Raw genomic sequence first — 19,440 nt, 5'->3', positions numbered from 1 at the left:
TCGATGCAAGTGATGGTGTCAATCGATGCATCATCCAACAGAAGAATCGGAAGTTTTTCGCACAAGTTTTGAAGCTTTACAAAGTTGCCCCAAAGTCTTCCATATTTGCATCATTAGTCCCTGAATGTTTTTAGGAATATAAATAGTATTTTTGGGTCATTGTTTAGACCTAAGTTATTTTTCAAGTTTTATTTTCTGCCACCTTTTGAGAGACAAGAACTCAGCCCTGTTGAGAGAAGCTTTTCTAAACTCTTTTGTTCTTCTCTTTTGAATTTAATGATATCTATTTTATCCATGGTTTTTGTTTCATTAATCATGTATGAGTAGATCTCTTGTTAGGTTCAGGGTTTTTCATAGGGTTTTTATGATTTATTAGATCTGTTAATTTTAGGATTCTTAATCTTTCTAGATCTTCATCTTAGGTTGTTATTTATATTAATTCTTGATTGATCACCTATGAGAATATAATTGATTTTCCTGATAAAACCTTTTGATGAGCAAAATTATTTCCTACCAAAAGATTTGATTTAATAATTTTGTGAACAATCTAAACTTGTTTTTGAAGCTGATTTATTACCTAGAATTTTGCAAAGAGATTTGGATTTTCTGGTTTTAAATTTAGATAATATTTGCAGTGAGAACTAATTTATTTTACAAAAGAGTTTAGAGTTCTAGATCTGATCTTAATTACTTGAATCCTAATTTATTGATTGATTTAATATTTCATAAATTCCTGAGAATTTCCCTAGGCCTGGCGTTTTTAATTCTTGAATTTACAATATTTTTTAATTCTGTTTTTGCATTGTTTTTAAATTAATATTTTGATTTAGCATAATTAAAAGATTATTAAATCTATTGTGTGATCTAGAGTCCTTGTGGATACAATCCTTAAGTACTACAATTGATCTCTTAATTTGAGAGAGTATCTCAGGGTTAAATTTGAGCATATCAGTTATTATCTTAATTAATTGTTTTGAAAAATAATAATTTTTATGTTATTATCTTAATTAGCTGTTTTGAAAAATAATAATTTTTTGACAAATGTCAACATCTCATCAGTATACTTGACACATGTCATGATCCTGTTAATAACTAATTTTGAAAACTCAACTTTATATAATAAACATGTTGATTTTGAACTTTCTTGAATTAAAGTATAACATTATACTAATATTCTAATTAGAAAGTGCAAATCAACATCTAAGTATAATATGTTAGTGTATTTAAAATGCTGAAATAATTTAAAAAATAAGGAAATAACATATTATTATATAAAATATGATTATTCATGTCTTTTTATAAAACTTTAATTGTATATATTGACTTTAAAATCAAGAAGAAAAAAAACAATATTAAGAAATACTATCATATGTAAGAAACTTTGATTATGAACTAAAACATAAATTTATTGGGCTTTAACAAAGACCAAATTTAAAAGATGATCAAGACAAATTTTGAGTTCCAAAGATAAAACCTATTCCCTGAAAATTCAAATCCTTGGAAATGAGGCTTTGCTCCCTAAGTCTAGTTCACTGGCTTTACAGTTTAGGTTTGGTATCTAAATCTACAAAGCTCCATCGATTGGGGAACGAGAATCAAAGAATAAGCACGATGGATTGGCCAATCGATGGAGCTTAGTAGATGGAACAGTTTACTAAATTCTCGTTCCAAAAAAAATAAAATAAAATAAGAGTCTACGTACGCATTAACTATATTTTTTTTTGGAACGAGAATTTGGTAAACTGATATGCAGTGCCGTCTTAATTGGGGAACTGGACCACCCTGGATTCAAAGATTTAAGAGGTAAATAATTTTTCTTTTATATATAAAAAAAATTATAAGATAAAAGGGACACAAAAATAATAATAATGTAAGATAAAGAGGTACAAAAAAATGCAAAATAAAGGAGCACAAAACAAAATAATGCAAGATAAAAGTGCACAAAAGAAATTAATGCAAAATAAAGAGACACAAAAAAATATGTAAGATAAAAGAGGCAAAAACAAAATTTATAAAAAAAAATAATATGTTATAAGGATTTATTTTGATGAGTCAATAACTAAAAAAATATTTTAACTTTCCATAATTATTTCAACTGACTCTAACAATAGAACGAAAAATAATTTTTTATAATATTGTTAAGTGTTTATAAATTATCAAAATGAAATCCATATTTTTCAATATATAATAGAGGTTAAAAACAAATATGACATTTTATTTATAAAAAAAAATTGCCCAAGGGCCCTAAAAACCTGGAGCGGGCACTGCTGATATGCTTCAATTTGGTCCATAAAAGAATATTCAACACTAAGTGAGATTTAGAAGATCTTTGCTTGGAATCAGAAATCATATACACAATTCGTTATTATCTCAAGATGTTGCTCAAAATTCAATCCGAATCAAATACATCACATTCTCTTTACTTTCTACTAGTTAATAAAAGTTAAAATGTTGGTAATTCAGCTTAAAGAAATTTTAAGAGAAAATTTGTACAGGAAAAAAAAAATAAGCACCGTATATCCCAAAACATAATTGGAAGTTAAGGTCTACTCCTAAATGCATTAATTTATCCTAAATACAGTATTTCATTTCGATTGGAATTTGGTTTTTCGCTGGTTGTAGTAGACTAGTAGGGAGTAGTAGTAGTACCAACAAAACACAATGATCACTAATGATAATCAGCCACCAAAGCAAAAATAGTGGAACGCCCACAAGAAGAGCCAAAGGAAACGTAAAACACGTTCGGACGAATATGGGACCAAAACATCAACAAGTATCTAACTTTCGTCCTCACAAAAAAAAATATTATAAAATATAAAAAGATATATTGTGAATTAAAATTTATCCCAGTGAAAAACAATAATATTCCCAGAATTTACAGCCCAAAAGAAGGAAACTAAGCTATCAGAAAAAGAAATTTCCCGAAAGCTAAGCTTTATCGAAATGAGATAAAGAAAACTAGAAATGCAAAGCATATAATATCAAGACCAGAATTGAAAGAGGACGACTCTTCAACCTAAAAGCAGAAGTAACTAGGCAAACGTTAGAAACTGATAGCACCAAAACTAAAAGAGAAACTTCTTCTCCTGAAACACCTGCGAATTATCACGAATGCCCACAGACAACTCGTAGATAACATCTACCTCCTCCTATCACAATGAGAGTCAATCTCTCGAGAACAAGGAAAACATAACCCGCCAAGTAAACGAAGATAAGAACAAGAGCAACTACAACATCTGAGACATGAAAAAGCAAACGATAATGACATTTATTTTTCAAACCAACCGTTGATCTATGATTCGGCATCATCATATTTACTTGTAATCAGAGTCCTTCACAGATAAGGCTGCTCAAACTGCTTCCTCAACACAATCAAAAAGTCTGAACACGAACCAAACAAATACTCCCCAATCGAAGGCCAACATGATAAGAGAGCAATTTGGGAGATACAGAGGCATGTGACAGAAGCTAAAGAGAAGAATTTCGAGTATAAATAGAATTAGAGTATGATTGTGAATATTATCCTGCATGATCAACATTGTGAGTTTGTTAGAGCGTATGGCTCTGTTCTTAGGTGATGAGATTGGAGAACTATAACTCCAAGCTTATCAATTAGGGTTTGAGATTGTATTGTGGATTGGGAAGAGATAAGAGAGAAGAGATCTCACCTTCAATCTTATCAAATGGTGCGCTAGTGATCTGCGATCGAATCAAACACTGAATAAAGTTAGGTTTTCAAACAATTTGGGATTTTAATCACAATGTGTCTTGAGGGATTTCCCATCTTTGTTGGTGTTGTCGGTGAATTGGCACCATGGCTTTCATGGATAGAGGATTTCTTTATTCAGGAGGCTTTCATGGGAGATGAGAACCTGAATCTTGCGCAGAGTCTTCTCGAAGGTGAAGCTCTCTCGTGGTTTCAACGGCGATTAAGAGTATGGGGATTTTATTACAGTTGGGGAATGATGGAATTATCCTTGGTGTTGCGATTTGGTGACAGAGATGACAAAATCATAAGTCATTCAAGAGCTTAGAGAAGAGAAACAGATTGAAATCTTAGAGCAGAAGAAAGAATCGAAGAAAGAAGTGGATTTGTGTTTGGGGAATAACACGTTGCAACCGTCGAACGTAGCGCAATCACAAGATGCGTTAAACTGGAATTGAAACATGAACGACGTCGTGACATAGATTAGCCCTCGGTTAATCGATTATGATTCTGAGAAATTGCAAAACGATGATCTAAAGGAAGTGGAAGCCAATTCTGTGTTAGTCAATCTAGAAAATGTGGTCAAGAACATGAACCAGGAGAAGAAAGCCATCTATACTAGAGAGGGTAATCAACTGGAATCGATTCCACAAGTATCTCATCAGCTTGTAGCGTTTTCACATCTTCAGGTAACAATCCCGAAGTTGGAACCTAACCTTAGGATTCTAAATGTATATCCAAGTGTTCTTGAGAGTTGGCCATCTACTATTATGAGGTTCAATAGTTCATAGAGTCTTGAATGTGTCAATGGCAATCAAAGTATACATCATGTGTTCGACATATTGTGTGAGAGAAGGAACTAATTAAATCAACATAATTAAAAAGTTGAATTTGTCTCATAAATCATGGATGTTTAAGTACAAAAGGAAGCATGGACGGTTTGGTAGCTTTGGAGAAGCTACTGCAAGAAAGCATAGAAACATAGTGCTTACCATACACCAAACGTTTCCAGCTCCACTTATAAGGGAAATTATTTATACGGAGGAAGATAAACTGGTATTGGAACAGTTGGGTGACACATTTTCTGAAGATGATAGGGTCGTGTTGCAATCTGATATTAAAGCTACTGTCTCTAAATCAGAAGCACTTCTACGACATTTGGCCACTTCTGCTATCAAAGTCACCAAATTTGTACCTACATCGCATAAGATTCATGATCTTGACATGGAGAATAGGTCGAATTATATGCTTGAAAGGCAACTTGAGCGGATCATGAAAAGAGACATTCATATTATGCATCTTACTCCATTTGCAGTATATAAATCTGGAGAAACTAAGAGTGAGAGGATGTAGGTTGTGTGTGTATTTAGCTTCCAGGTGAGGTGCATTGATACTGAGAATTTTGTGCCTCCTAGCAGGTCTCAGTTAACCTAATGCAGTTGTAGTACATAATGTGTCAATCTAAATGGGAAACTTTACTAACAATCGAGATGCAATCAAGCAGTCACAAGTTAAGCCAAATTCAAAATGAGTTTTTGTCTAACAACCTAGAGTGAACGAGATGCAAGAACAAAACGAGTTTGCAGAACAAGAGCTAAAATGCAATAACAGAAGAGAGCAAAAACAAGCTAAACGAGCAGAGACAAATGAGCAACCTATTGCAACTAAAACAAAGAACAAGCTTAAAGATGTATAAACAATCAGATAAGTAGAGGCCTTTAGGATGGGGTTATTGATTTCGGTGGAGTCTCTTAATCTACCTAGAACGCCTAACAGAACACAATCAAGCTATCCCTAGACAACGAACATCACAACTTAGCTAATTCAATCTCTTGATAAAAGCTACTTAGACTCAATCACTTCCAAACCTAACTCTCGCTAGAGAAACATGATTAAGCTGGCATGACAAACAAGTTCATTCACGTCAATAAACACCCTAGACATCCAATCTCTTAGACTAGGAATGCAAATCTCTGGTATTAGTTTGTTCAAGCATCCCATGGAACACCTTTTGGGTGGTGAGATGCTTAAGATCTAATCCCAAATGATCAGTAAGAAATTAGCAGTAAGAACACTAATCCAGAAGGGAAATCAAACAATTTAAGCTTAGGCATCCTATTAGACTAAAATTCTCCACCTGATCTATCCCATCCTCAAGAACCCTATTTCACTACTCAAGAACAGTCATCATCAAAAACCCAGAAAATCCAGAAAACACAGAATTAAGCATGACTAGATAGATAAAGATGAGATAAACAATTTTGCAGAAAAATTCAATTGCAAAAACTAAAAGGATTAAGTGATATCTTGATTACAAACTTAGAAACGTTTTGGTGGCTGCCTAAAAACCCTAGGATAAAAACTATTTCCCTTGGGTAAAGGCGTAAGAGTCTATTTAGAGTAAAACATAGAAAACCCTAAAACATAAAATGACAAAATAGAAAGGCGGTTCAGGAACCCTTCTCGGATGCGTCTTCAGAACAAAACCAGAACGTCGGTTTAAGAGCGTCGATGGAGTAGCGTGAGAGTGTTGATCCAGTCGGAATCTAGGACGTGTGATCGAATGACGGCTCGATATCGTTGATCGAGTGGCAGCTTGAAAACATTGATCGAGAGGCAGCTTGAAATGTGTCGTCTGGGAGCTGCTAATCGAGTCGCGTCTTGAGGGTGTTCATGAGCCCTGCTGGGACGTCTTGGTTGAATCGCTGCTAACATGTCCGATCGAGTGAGAGCTCTTCTTTGTGTGCAGGTCGAGTCGGAATTCAGAACGTACGTGCATTCGCTAAAACGGTGATAACAATTGAACCACGCCTTCGATTGGCTTGAAATCAACGGGATTTGAAATGTGACTCAATTATCTAAAACTTTGATGAAGAGGTCGAAGGCTGAATCCCAAAATAAAATCTTCACTAGACTCGATCAAAGACGTGGAAGGTTGGGTCACGCTGGGTAGTGTAGATCGAGTCGCTGGACTGCTCTCTTGCTTCCTGTTTGTTCTTGATGGTTTGGACATCTCCTAAAATACCTAAAATAACTCCAATATGCAAGATGCATGCAAAACCAATGCAAAGACTACCTAAATATGCATATTATGCAAAAGAGACTAAAAACAATGCAAAACAATGAGTTAAGAGAACATAATGAATGAGAAATTAACGCATGATGAAAGAGTGTAAAATATACACATATCATGCATCTGCACTAAGTTTTGTATGCTTAAGTGTCACAAGAAACTTTATTTTTCAGTGTGGCATTGTTGGAAGAGCAAGGCTGAGGAGATCCAGTCAGTTTCAGGGCTTTTATGGTTGGGATTGACAACTACAGTGTCGAAGCATATATTACAGATATATCTCTGGTTGAAGAAGCCAAAATTGGTCAAAACTTGGCATTCCAAGTACAAAACTAAGAGCAGTGGGATAGAAATGGAAGTGACTATGAAACAGACATTGCCACTCAAGTGTGGCCACATTGGAGAATGTTGCATGACACTAATCATGGGTTTATTGCAGAAACTGTATTACATGTTGTATGTGAGAAGATTTTACAAAAGACTTGAGAGAAGAACGGGTTCAATAAGTTCTGCAAGTGCTGACTTATTTGCAGCTGGCTGTAGTTTGATTGTCCTTCCCTCATGCTTTGGAAATCTCTATGATGTTGCTTCCATTCTTATTTCTTCACTTGTACCAAAATGCTAAGACACAAGCTTGAGGACAAGCTTGTTTAAATGGGGGGGGGGGATATTGAAAAGAGAGTAATTTGGGAAATATAGAGGCACGCGACAGAAGCTAAAGAGAAGAATTTAAAGTATAATTAGAATTATAATAGGATTGTGAACATTATCCTGCGTGATCAACATTGTGAGTTTGTTAGAGAGTATGGCTCTGTTCTTAGGTGATGAGATTGGAGAACTATAACTCCAAGCGTATCAATTAGGGTTTGAGATTGTATTGTGGATTGGGAAGAGATAAGAGAAAAGAGATCTCACCTTCAATCTTATCACAACACCACCGCAACCGAAACTAAACATCTAAACCAAGCTAAGAGACGGAGGAGAAAGATAGGAGAATTAGCTTACTCAATCAGAATCAGAAGACCACAAAAGCCCATGGCCACAGAAACGAGAAGCACCAAAGGAGACTTCTCCTAAAACAGCTAGGGGACGAAGACCAACACTCCAACCAACGCCGACCAAGCCTCAGTGAAGACCATCTAAAGTTTAACTCACTAACACCCCCATCAAACTACCAGATCTAACAAAGAAAAAAACAGCAATTAAACAAAACACAGAGAAACAAAGGCCCTCTCACAGTTACGGCGAAGAGCACCGGTCACCGGAAAGGGCAAACGGAGATCTGAAAGTTTGGACAACGACTAAGGAGAACTTTGCTAAGAAAAGAGTTTTTTTCTTTTTTTTTTTATAACGTCTTTTCTTATAAACAGTTGGGTGACAAATGGCAAATTTTTTTGTAGGATTTATATATTTTCAATGTTTAACTTATTTAACTTATTAATGTTTCTAAATATTGCAACAAAATAGTAAAAATTTATTTAAAATAGTACAAAAGAAGAAAGATCTACTTGGTAGTTCGTTCGTACTAACCAAATTATTTTGCTTACATCTAGACATACTTCTAAGTTTAACTTATTTTTGTTTCTTTTTTTTTTTTTCATCAAATTGTTTCCAATTTTATATATAATTTTATGAATGTAAAACTATGAAACATAGCGGATATTTATTTCATATTTTAGTAGAGTGAATTCTCCTTTAGCACCTTATCTATAATATTATTGTATATTGAAGAAAGTGTGAAAAACTATGACTGGTTTTATTTTGGTGAGTTATGAAATTTAACATAGGAGTTATGTTATTTTTATACGCTTTGGTATACTTAAAAGAAGATTCGATTAATAATCACTCTAGCCGTGACCATTTTTGATCCCTGGTTTAAAAATTCCCGCCTAGCACCGATTATGCCTCGTAAAATCGTTAGATCCACCATCTCCGCCTCGATTAATGATTAATCCCCGCCTAGCATCCATTATCCGATTATACCGTTTAATCCGATTAATTCCCACATAATTTTGTATATACCGATTATTTTTAGTGCCAAATATAAATCAAATATATATATTTCTGTTATTTAGACATTTAAATTAAGAGTTTATGATGTTTTACAATAACTAATATACAAACTTTTAATTAAAATATTATTTTTTTCTTAATATTACGTTTTTATGTTTTTACCGTTATTTTAAAGACAATACTATAGCTTTATAATTTATTTGATAGTTTTCTTTTCACATAAACATAATTGTACCTATATTTAGTACTATATATTTTTAATTTACTATTAATTTAATAAAATAACCCAAAAACTAGTCTCCGATTAATCCCCGTTTAATCTCCGATTTTCTCGCTAGACGCTAGGCCCACCCGACCGCACGACTAGCGCTTAGCGATTTCTAAAACAAGGCTTTTGATATATATATTTAAGTCTTTTTTGAAGATTTTTTTTTCTTATCAACTGATTTTATATATTTATATATGTTACTGATTTGTTGGAAAGTTTATACAAGCTTATACCTTATACTCCACCCTCTCCCAAAATATGATGATTGCTAAGTTAGCCTACCAACTAATGACTACTCTGTTTCAGTTAAGAGAACCTGAAATTTACAAAAAAAAGCTTTACTCATGTACCGACCTCGCCCAAAAGAAAGCTACCCAGAGGATGAAACCCTCTCATCAGCGAACACTTGATTCAGCCATGAAGGATGGCTACGCGCTACATACGAATGTAGCATACACTCACTTGTGACGCTTTTGAGCTCCTCTACTAGCTTTTGGACGCTCCACTTCCAATTTCCACTGCACAAAAACCTCAGAAATCTTACCAGTTCGCTTGATTCATAATAGAAGGATGGCCAAGCTCTCGGTCGTAACACACAATTCACCATCAGCTTCTTCTCCACCGCAATTGTAACATTTACACATCTATGGCTAACCATACTTTCCATCGCCCATCGGTAACTAGAAAACTGGCTTTCTTCTTTGTTTGGACGTTTGAAAAGGCTCTGCGACTGTGTAACACTACAATTCCATTTTCGTCTCTCAACACCCAAGCACCCCCTGCAAGTAAGTTTCTTCGCAACCAAGACACACCTACATAGCATTTTAACCATAACCTCTTCGGTGGACTCCACCTATCCTTTAAAACCACTCTAGACTCATCCGATCCCACCTCTCGTACATTCCTTTGTATCCCGGGTATCTCCTCCACTCTTCACCATTGGGATCCAATCTCTGTGCCGTGAACCACTCCTCAATATCCTCTCTTATTTTTTGCACTGAATGTAGAGGATGGAACCGTTTCCCTTCAAAACAAAAAGCGTTTCTATTTTTCCATATCCTCCAGATGATACATGGAATACTCTTTCTCAAGGGAATGGACCACTGCTTATTTTCTCTATTAACCATCAAATGATACATATTTGAATAAACCATTCCTTTATCAAAACCAGTCTCAGGGGATGGATAATCCGAAAGTGCCCATACAAGAGCATGTAAATGCAGATGAGGTGCAAATAATAAAGTGCAGAAAGTAAATAACACAAGAGCTTTGTTAACGAGGTTCGGTTTTTCCTACTCCTCGGGACCACGTCCAGATTTCGATTCCACTAGAACAAGAAAGTAAATACAATTTATTCGCAAACGCGTAAATCAAGCACAACCCTCTTAATTCACCGCTCCTTTCTATAACATGAAATCTTAAGGATAATTCTCTACCCTTTGACTAGACTAACACCAAGCCTAGATTTAAACCAAGATAACCTAACCTTGGGCTAAACTCCCCCTAAGCCTAGACTTCAGATTTTCAACTCTCTTGAGCAACCTTCACACACACGTCACACCGACGAACAAAGAAGCTAGAACAACACAAGCACCAAACCGCGAAACTAAGCCGCACACAATGAGAAAGCTTTGTAGGATTTTATTCTTTATGTCTCAGCTTTCTTAACTCTCTAGGACGTGCCCAACACCTCCTTATATACCCATCAAGACTTCCTAATCACCATAGAAAGCTCTCTAGGATTTTATTCTTTATGTCTCAGCTCTCTTAACTCTCTAGGACGTGCCCAACACCTACTTATATACCCATCAAGACTTCCTAACCACCATAGGAGAAGATTTCCAAATTTCATAAGAAACTACCTTTTTCCTTTTTGCTATTTTCCTTTTCCTTGTAAAACTCCAATTTAATTAACCAAAGAAATAGTAGTTTTCCTCTTCAATTTATCCTCAAGCCGTCCTTCAATATTGCCTTCTCAAATTTTCTAGAAACTTCTCACACACAGACACAACAACAATCATGTATCACTTCTTGTATCACACAGACACTACTTCAGACAGACCAATACATCTTCAGGACATCGACTTCTTGGTATAACTCTTGCCTATTTATCTTTCCAGCTAACCAGTAGGGTGACTTGACAGAGATATCGCCACTCTTGTTGAATTTCCACAACAAAGTCCTCCTTATCCACTACTTGTTTATTCCTTTTGATCTTGACTATGTCGATAGGCAAGAAATGGTATTCTAATTTCTGGTCATCCCAATCTCTCCTCCCAACATCAATAAGCTCTTTCACGTTTAGGTTAATATCTATCAGAGAGTTTTTTTATCCACGGCGGTCTCATAACTCCATCATTCACCCACGGATCCATCCAGACCTTTAGCGAACAACCATTCCCAACTCTGATTTGTAAGCCTTTTTTCAGGAGCTCCCTTCCAAAAAGGATACTTCGCCACCCGAAAGAAGGTCTCTTCCCCAGTCATGCTTCTAAAAAAATCGAATTTGGATAGTATCTCGACTTTAATACTTTGGCAAACAAACTTTGTGGAGACTGAAGCAACCTCCACGCTTGCTTAGCCAACAAAGCCTGGTTAAAAAGACCAATGTCTCTAAACCCCATTCCCCCCACTCTTTAGGCACACACAACTTTTCCCAGATAATCCAATGAATTTTCTGATGTGCTTCACTAGAATTCCACCAATAATTTGCTATCGCACTAGAAATGTTTGCACACATAGAATTCGACAATTTAAAACAGGACATAGAAAATAACGGCATTGTCAATGCCAAAGACTTGATCATGACTTCCTTTACTCCCATGGACAGTGTTTTTGCATGCCAGCTCGAAACCTTGGAATTTAGTCTGTCTTTTATTTAGCTTAGCATGTCCACCTTTGATCCGCTGAAACACTCGGGTAATCCTAAATATTTTCCTACTCCTCCTTCATTCGCTATTCCAAGTGTACCTTGAATCTCCAATTTAACCACCGCCGGGACTTTGGACCCAAAAGTAATAGCAGACTTAGCTGGATTAATCTCTTGGCCTGTTACCTTTCCATATGTTGTTAAAATAGCTAACAACATTGTTGCTTGCTCTGAATTAGCCTTACAAATAAACAGGCTATCATCAGCAAACAGAAGGTGATGAATCGAGGGACCTTCTTCATGTAGTTGAATGCCAGATATCCTTCCTTCCCTTTGCGCTACATTTAGCAGATGCGTTAACCCTTCCGTACAAAGCACAAACAGAAATGAGGAGAGAGGATCCCCTTGCCTTAAACCTCTTTGTGGCTTGATCAAACCATGTGGTTGGTCGTTAATTAGCACTGAAAAGGTTACCGTTGACACACAAAACATCACCCAATCCACCCATTTGATATGAAAACCCATTACTAACAATAAATCTCTGAGATAGCTCCATTTAACTCTGTCGTAGGCCTTCGACATATCAGTTTTAATGGTCATATACCCTTCCGCAACCCCTGGAGTAACATGTAGACTATGGACTATCTCATGTGCCACCAATATATTATCAGATATTAACCATTCAGGAACAAAAGCGGTTTGAGTCTCTGATATAACCCTAGGCAGCATTGGTTGAAGTCTCTTCAACATGATTTTGGATATTATCTTGTACAGCACTGAACATAAACTTATTGGTCTGAGATCCTTCATTAGTGACGGATGAGGGATCTTTGGGAGAAGATACAAATGGGTGAAGTTCCATTCTTGTGGGAAACCCCCTTCTTCGAAAAACAGAGACACTTCTTTTACTACTTGGTTTCCAACTATCTCCCTGTAATGTTGGAAGAAAAGTGCTGACATTCCATCTGGTCTTGGAGCCTTTTCTGGATTAATTGCGAATACAGCTTCTTTTATTTCTTCTGCAGATACTTCTCTAATCAAACTTTCATTCATTTCTTCAGACACTCTCCTGTGCAAACCAGCAAACCAAGTCGCATAAGGGGTCGGATTAGATGAAGTAAACAGGTTCTGAAAGTAATCTATCGCGACTCCTCCTTTGGCCGCCTCTGACCTCTATTGAAAACCATTCTTATCTAATAAGAATTCAATTCTCAACCTTGTTCTATTATTTCTCACTTCAGCATGTAAATATTTGGAATTCTTGTCTCCACTTTTCAGCCATTTGAATCTACTTCTTTTTCTCCAGAATATCTCCTCTTCTCTGTATGCCACCACCAGTTCCCGTTTTAGGCTATGCACCACCATACTCCTTGGGAAAACCGATGATTGCTAGCTTTCTAAGGCGTTTCGATCTGATGTATTGTCTCTTGAGCATTAAGTGTATTTTTCTTCTTCCACCCACTTAAAGCTTTTCTACACCACCTGAGCCTTTGTGAAGCACTACTTCCATTTAACTCTTCTCCATTTCCCCAAGCTTGAGCAATAGCTTCCTTCACATTAGCCTTGTATAAAAATCTTCTATCAAATCTGAACTGACCTCTATACTCCTCTTAAAAGTCCATCAACTTAATCAGCACAGGCCGATGATCTGATCCTCTGAAATCCATAAACGCTTGGTCAGCTGCATGGAATTGAGCAAACCATTCTTTGCTCCCAAACGCCCTATCTAAACGACTCTGGATCCACATATCATACCGTTTACCCGCCCAAGTAAATCCATTCCCTTTACTTGACAATTCCATCATATCACATGTTTCGAGCATATCTGCAAACGGTTTGAACATAGTTTCACATCTACGAGGCCCACCAATCTTTTCCCCATTATGCAGTATGTCATTAAAATCTCCCACCATACACCAACTCTCCTTTCGTCCTACCCCAATCCTGTAAAGCCTTTCCCAGTTTTCTTTTCTATTCTTAAACATCGGGTCCCCATATACACATGACACAAAAAAAAAAAAAAAACCCGCTGGACTTGCATATCCATTAGATTCTTATCTACATACTTAAAATCACCTCATCCCCACTTTTTATAAACAAAGCCAACTCGCCACTCTTACCCACTGGTTCCACTGTGAACACTCTATCATAACCAAGCCACACATGTACATCTACTAAAACGTCCCTACTGTGCATTGTTTCCATCACAAACAACATCTCATGGAAAAGTTTTTTACGTATTTCCTTGAGACGGTGAATTGCCAAGTCTTGAGACCGTCCCAATCCTTGGCAATTCCAGCTGACTATGCTCACTGCTCATTGGGCAATCCCTCATCCGGGACTACCTTTAAGAGGTTTAGCTTGGTAGACTTTGCAGCGCTTGGACCCTCATTGACTGTTTTTCGTTTCTCCTTTACACCAATCATTAATCCACCCTTCCTTGTTTGGGAAGTATCTATCATTACCAAATCCAAAGGCTTGGCTTTCCGGNAAAAAAAAAAAAAAAAGACACCCCGCTGGACTTGCATATCCATTAGATTCTTATCTACATACTTAAAATCACCTCATCCCCACTTTTTATAAACAAAGCCAACTCGCCACTCTTACCCACTGGTTCCACTGTGAACACTCTATCATAACCAAGCCACACATGTACATCTACTAAAACGTCCCTACTGTGCATTGTTTCCATCACAAACAACATCTCATGGAAAAGTTTTTTACGTATTTCCTTGAGACGGTGAATTGCCAAGTCTTGAGACCGTCCCAATCCTTGGCAATTCCAGCTGACTATGCTCACTGCTCATTGGGCAATCCCTCATCCGGGACTACCTTTAAGAGGTTTAGCTTGGTAGACTTTGCAGCGCTTGGACCCTCATTGACTGTTTTTCGTTTCTCCTTTACACCAATCATTAATCCACCCTTCCTTGTTTGGGAAGTATCTATCATTACCAAATCCAAAGGCTTGGCTTTCCGGTAAATTTTGGAAGGTCTTTTTCTTGCCTTCAACTGCTTAGGCTTAATTCCGGTAGAACCAGACCCTGTCTCAAAGAGACCAGGTCCAAAAACCGTCGGATTAACCTGAAACGGCTGAGATAGAGCTAGGAAATTCCTTGAGTCTTCGAAAGATGGGATAACATTCAGCTCCATCCTCCCCGACTTTCTCGCATCCCCCATGAACTGAAACCCATCTCGTTTTGGCTCACTACTCTCTCTTGCTTATTTTTCCAAGTTAGTCCCTGCCTCCTCATAATTAAACACTATACCTTTGTTTTTGTTTATGCCTTGGTGCATCAAAGGCATAGGTTCCAGTCGTAGAATTGATTGCTGCAACATAGGATCCTTCTCCACTTCCTTAACGGATTTTCTAACCTTTTTGATCCTAAGCTTCTCCTCAGACTCCTTAGCCACCATGAGATACTGCCTCATCCCTTCTAGAACATCCGGTGCTATCTTTGGTCTTCCCATTGATACATCTACCCCAACTTGATCTTCTCTCAGCACTCCGAATAAAGGGTCATATTATTTAATTATCAGAGGTTTCTTAGTCTTTTCTCCTGGTTTACCCTATTTTTTCTCTCTCGCTGCCTATTCCTTTTCTTTTAAGAGCAAAGGACAAAAGACTTTCTCGTGTGATAACCTCTGACAATGATAACACCTCTTTTGGATCCGCTCATATTGGAACCTCACCGTCGCTTTTCCTACTTTTGGTAGATTTATCACTTTTGTCCTTCTTAGAGGTCTAGCAACATCAAATATAACTTTGAACCTCACATACTCCTGAAGTTGAGGTTTTTCTGCATCAAAAGCCACCTCCACCACCTGCCCAATCAGCTCTCCCAATGTTGTAATCCCTTTTTTGGTATAGAAGTTTATGGTAGAATCCAGATCTGGACCCAAATTGGGATAGTAAGAAGATAGTTAGTCGGAGGCTCTTCATACCATCTATCCACTGCTGGTGGCCACTGATTGAAAGTATGGGCTCCTTTACTCAAGACCTCTTCCAAATCGCACTCTGAATCGAATATGAACTGAAACTTTTCACTCGTAAGCGCTACCCCTCTTACCTGACCCTCTTTCTGCCATTTCCTAGGCATGTTCCTCAACAGACGATTCATTGGTTGACTTGCTGGATTCAGTACTCTACCCACTAAACTCAGAACATTCTGCACTGACGAGAAATACTCTGGCAGATCTGGCATATCAAACGGAACTTCCTCGTCCTCTTCTAAAGACATCGCTATCAAAGCTTTATCCATAACCGACAATATCTTGGCAAACTCGATAAAGAAAAAGCCCGACGAACTAGTTTAAGAACTTGAAAAAAACCATAAAACCTTTACCCAATTTGAGCAAATAACCTCTTTTTAGGTCAATAACCGATGTGATTCGCGAAAAAAAACGTGTTATAATCCACAAAGCTCTCTTCTCAAGTGTAGTCAAAGACACTAACTGAGAAAGATGGTCTTCAGCCCAAATAAGGGAAATCTTTATAATTCTTTTTTTTTTATGATAAATGTTTTGAAGATAAAAATTATTTTTTTAGTTGGGTATAAGTTTAATTTGTCAATCTCTCGTTCTGTGTGTATGTTTCATTTATGTTTATTTGTTATTTTAGTATCAGCTGATTGCTTCCTTTTTAATATTTATAGAGTTTAGTTTTCAAAAGAAATGTTTTTTGCTGGTTTTATTTTGTAATTCTCAAAGTATCCCTCAAGAATATATATGCAATTCAAGATAAATACGCAATAATATTCTTCTTTTTTCAACGTGTTATTGGATATCCAAATTTCCAAAACGGATCAAAGTGGATTTGCATTTATTATCATCATTTGTGGAGTATTTTTATCTGGTCCTACTAACTTGAGATATTTTGTCGACTAGATACGTTTATAACATAGAATATAATTAAAAGAATGACCTCTAAATAAAAACCACTTGTCATAAACACTGACTCACATCAATTATTTTAATAAATACATTTTCATTTTTGTCTTTGTAAAACAAATAACACAATTCTCTTATTTTTAGAACCCAGAAGAAAAGATTGTATAAACGAAAAAAGAACCCAAAATTATAAAACCAAGAAGCCTTACAAAGGAAGAGAGGAAAAACAAAAAAAGGTGGTGATGTCAGCTTCCCGATGGACGTTAATGGATCTACCATCGTATCTGTCGTCATCATGGGCATTCCGGTGGCCGGAGGTGAATCTTTCTTACCTGAGCTCCGGTTGGAACATGAGATTGTTGTCTTTGTCGGGTAATCTCTCCATAATCGATGATCTTTTGTGGAGTTTTGTCTCGATCGTTGAATCTTTAGCTATCGCTACTACGATCTGTTGCTTCTTCTTGTTTTGTGGTTGTACCCTCTAATTCCTTTTCTTAATTATTTAATCTTTCATATTTAGTACCGGATCTTATTGCCAACTAAAATCTTTGTAAATAGAATAATCAATAAATTCGAGACTTTTCTAGCATCCTCCATAGCCTGTCATGTCACCAAGTTCTTTAGTAGCTTCCCAATTTTGCTATTAGACTAGTACCATTATTTTGGTCAAAGGTTTCTTCTGTACTTAATGATGATGACCCCCAAAAAATGTACTATCTTATACTTAATTAATCGTATACTAATTCTTATGTTTGTAACTATATGGAAGTGGATTGCACATTTCCGCTTACTTTGGTCAGTTTAGTTTGGTTTTTAGGTGTTTTACCCATGCCAGCATTAAAACAAATACAGATTTGAATGGATGCAATGTAATTACATAGCAAAAAAAATCGGTATGTTAGCTTACAAGAAAACGTAGATGGATCTGTTTCCATAGTAAAACACGTTAAACGAGACGTAGATGGATCTGTTTCCATAGTAAAATACGTTAAACGAGACGTAGATGGTACGTAAGAATAACATTCTATTTTTACATACGAGTCAAATCTTTTAGTTATTATTGGAAGGCTCTCGTTGTAATTTTATTCCACTAGACGAGATTACATTTGAATATATATATACGGAATCTTCAACGGGTAATTTAATGTACCAAAGTTGTGATCAGTTTTATTGAAAGCCAAGCCAAAACAAGATGCAATCGAGTCATGTTGCTGGTAAAGATGGTGGACTTTGTGGAAACTATAGAGCTAAATTTCTGGATTTTGAAAAAGATTAACAACAACAACAAACATACGTTTCATATTCTCATTAACTAGGCATGAAAACATGTTATTATCTACATCATACCTTCGGAATCAAGAAACAGAGGAATGAATCATATAACATTTTTGTATATATTAAACATATTTATATAAGCTTGCTCATATGTATTACATACAATATATAGATACAATATATAGATACACTGATGCAATCGGTTTGGAGTCTAAGATAGAGGAAAATCAATTTCCAAGGTGATTGCAAACTCTTGATAGACTCTGACCGGACAAACACCCAATCTACAGCTACGATCGAACCATATATTGCGCATGTTGTCTATACACTTTGTTAGAGACGAGAAGTGATCTTTGTCAACAAAATGGAAGAATCGATACAATTGTTTAATGAAAGGAGCTCTAGAACATCTCTAGATCATAACTCTCTCTCTCTCACCAGCAACACATGCGCCACTTTACATTCACAAACAAAAGCATGAAATCTTCTAAACATATACGATGCTTTATATACAACAGGTCTAAAAGCCAAAGTAAACCAGCTCTTCTAAACCGGTTCTCTTCTCACGCGACAATTCCGAGTCTTGGTTTAGTCCTCTTCCAATAGTGTGGCAAAATTGCATTGCAACGACATGACACGTTTTCTCAAGATGTGGACAACAAGCGTCGATTCTTCATTTCCTTATATCTTCTTCTCTAATTTCAATGACTCATCGTGTGATTCCTATAAACAAAAAGTTTGGGTTTTGATATATCTTATATAATATGAGAAGGTTTTTTCCAGCCTTTTCTAATAACATGACATCTAGCTTCTTATATAGCTGACACATATTCTTATTTTTAATTTAATTCAAAACTATGAGTTAAAGAAACTTACATAAATCAAACTCAATTCCCTATCCAATAAGACATAAACTCATATCAATTTTAATACAAAACTATGGAGCAAACATTTCAATTTTAATACAAAACTATGGAGCAAAGAAATCAAAGAACCAAAAAAATAGGTCGTTCTCTACCCAACATGACTAATAAAAAAAGTTATATATATATTTTCTTTCTTCTCCATGCCTCTCTGCTTCTACGAACATGGCATCATTTAGAAGCATCAACTACATAATTTGAGAAGGTATTAATGTTTTACTTATGGTTGGTTGTCCCTCATTTCTCACATCATCATGAATTCTATCACCTGCTTTATTCCTCTTTGATGACCTAATTGGTTAAAAATCACATTATTTATTATATCGAAGTTCTTAGATTTATCTTCCTCTACCAAATATTTAATTATTTTTTGTTTTTTAATTTAATATTATTTCATAGCAAAAATCTCTATAGTTTACTTTTGTTAAA

The 19,440-nt window shown here is 36.1% G+C and overlaps 1 protein-coding gene across 1 annotated transcript; it reads left to right on the top strand.

The window, feature by feature from the left end:
- On the top strand, window positions 16,845-17,402 carry LOC109127504. The gene has a single exon (XM_019232392.1). It carries the CDS (start codon window positions 17,056-17,058, stop codon window positions 17,296-17,298), a length of 243 nt encoding a protein of 80 aa, XP_019087937.1. The 5' UTR covers window positions 16,845-17,055; the 3' UTR covers window positions 17,299-17,402.

The sequence above is a fragment of the Camelina sativa genome, chromosome 11 (assembly GCF_000633955.1).
Source record: "Camelina sativa cultivar DH55 chromosome 11, Cs, whole genome shotgun sequence".
NCBI lineage: Eukaryota > Viridiplantae > Streptophyta > Magnoliopsida > Brassicales > Brassicaceae > Camelina > Camelina sativa.
Note: the sequence above shows the minus strand (reverse complement) of the source record. Positions and strands in the feature narration are given on the sequence as shown.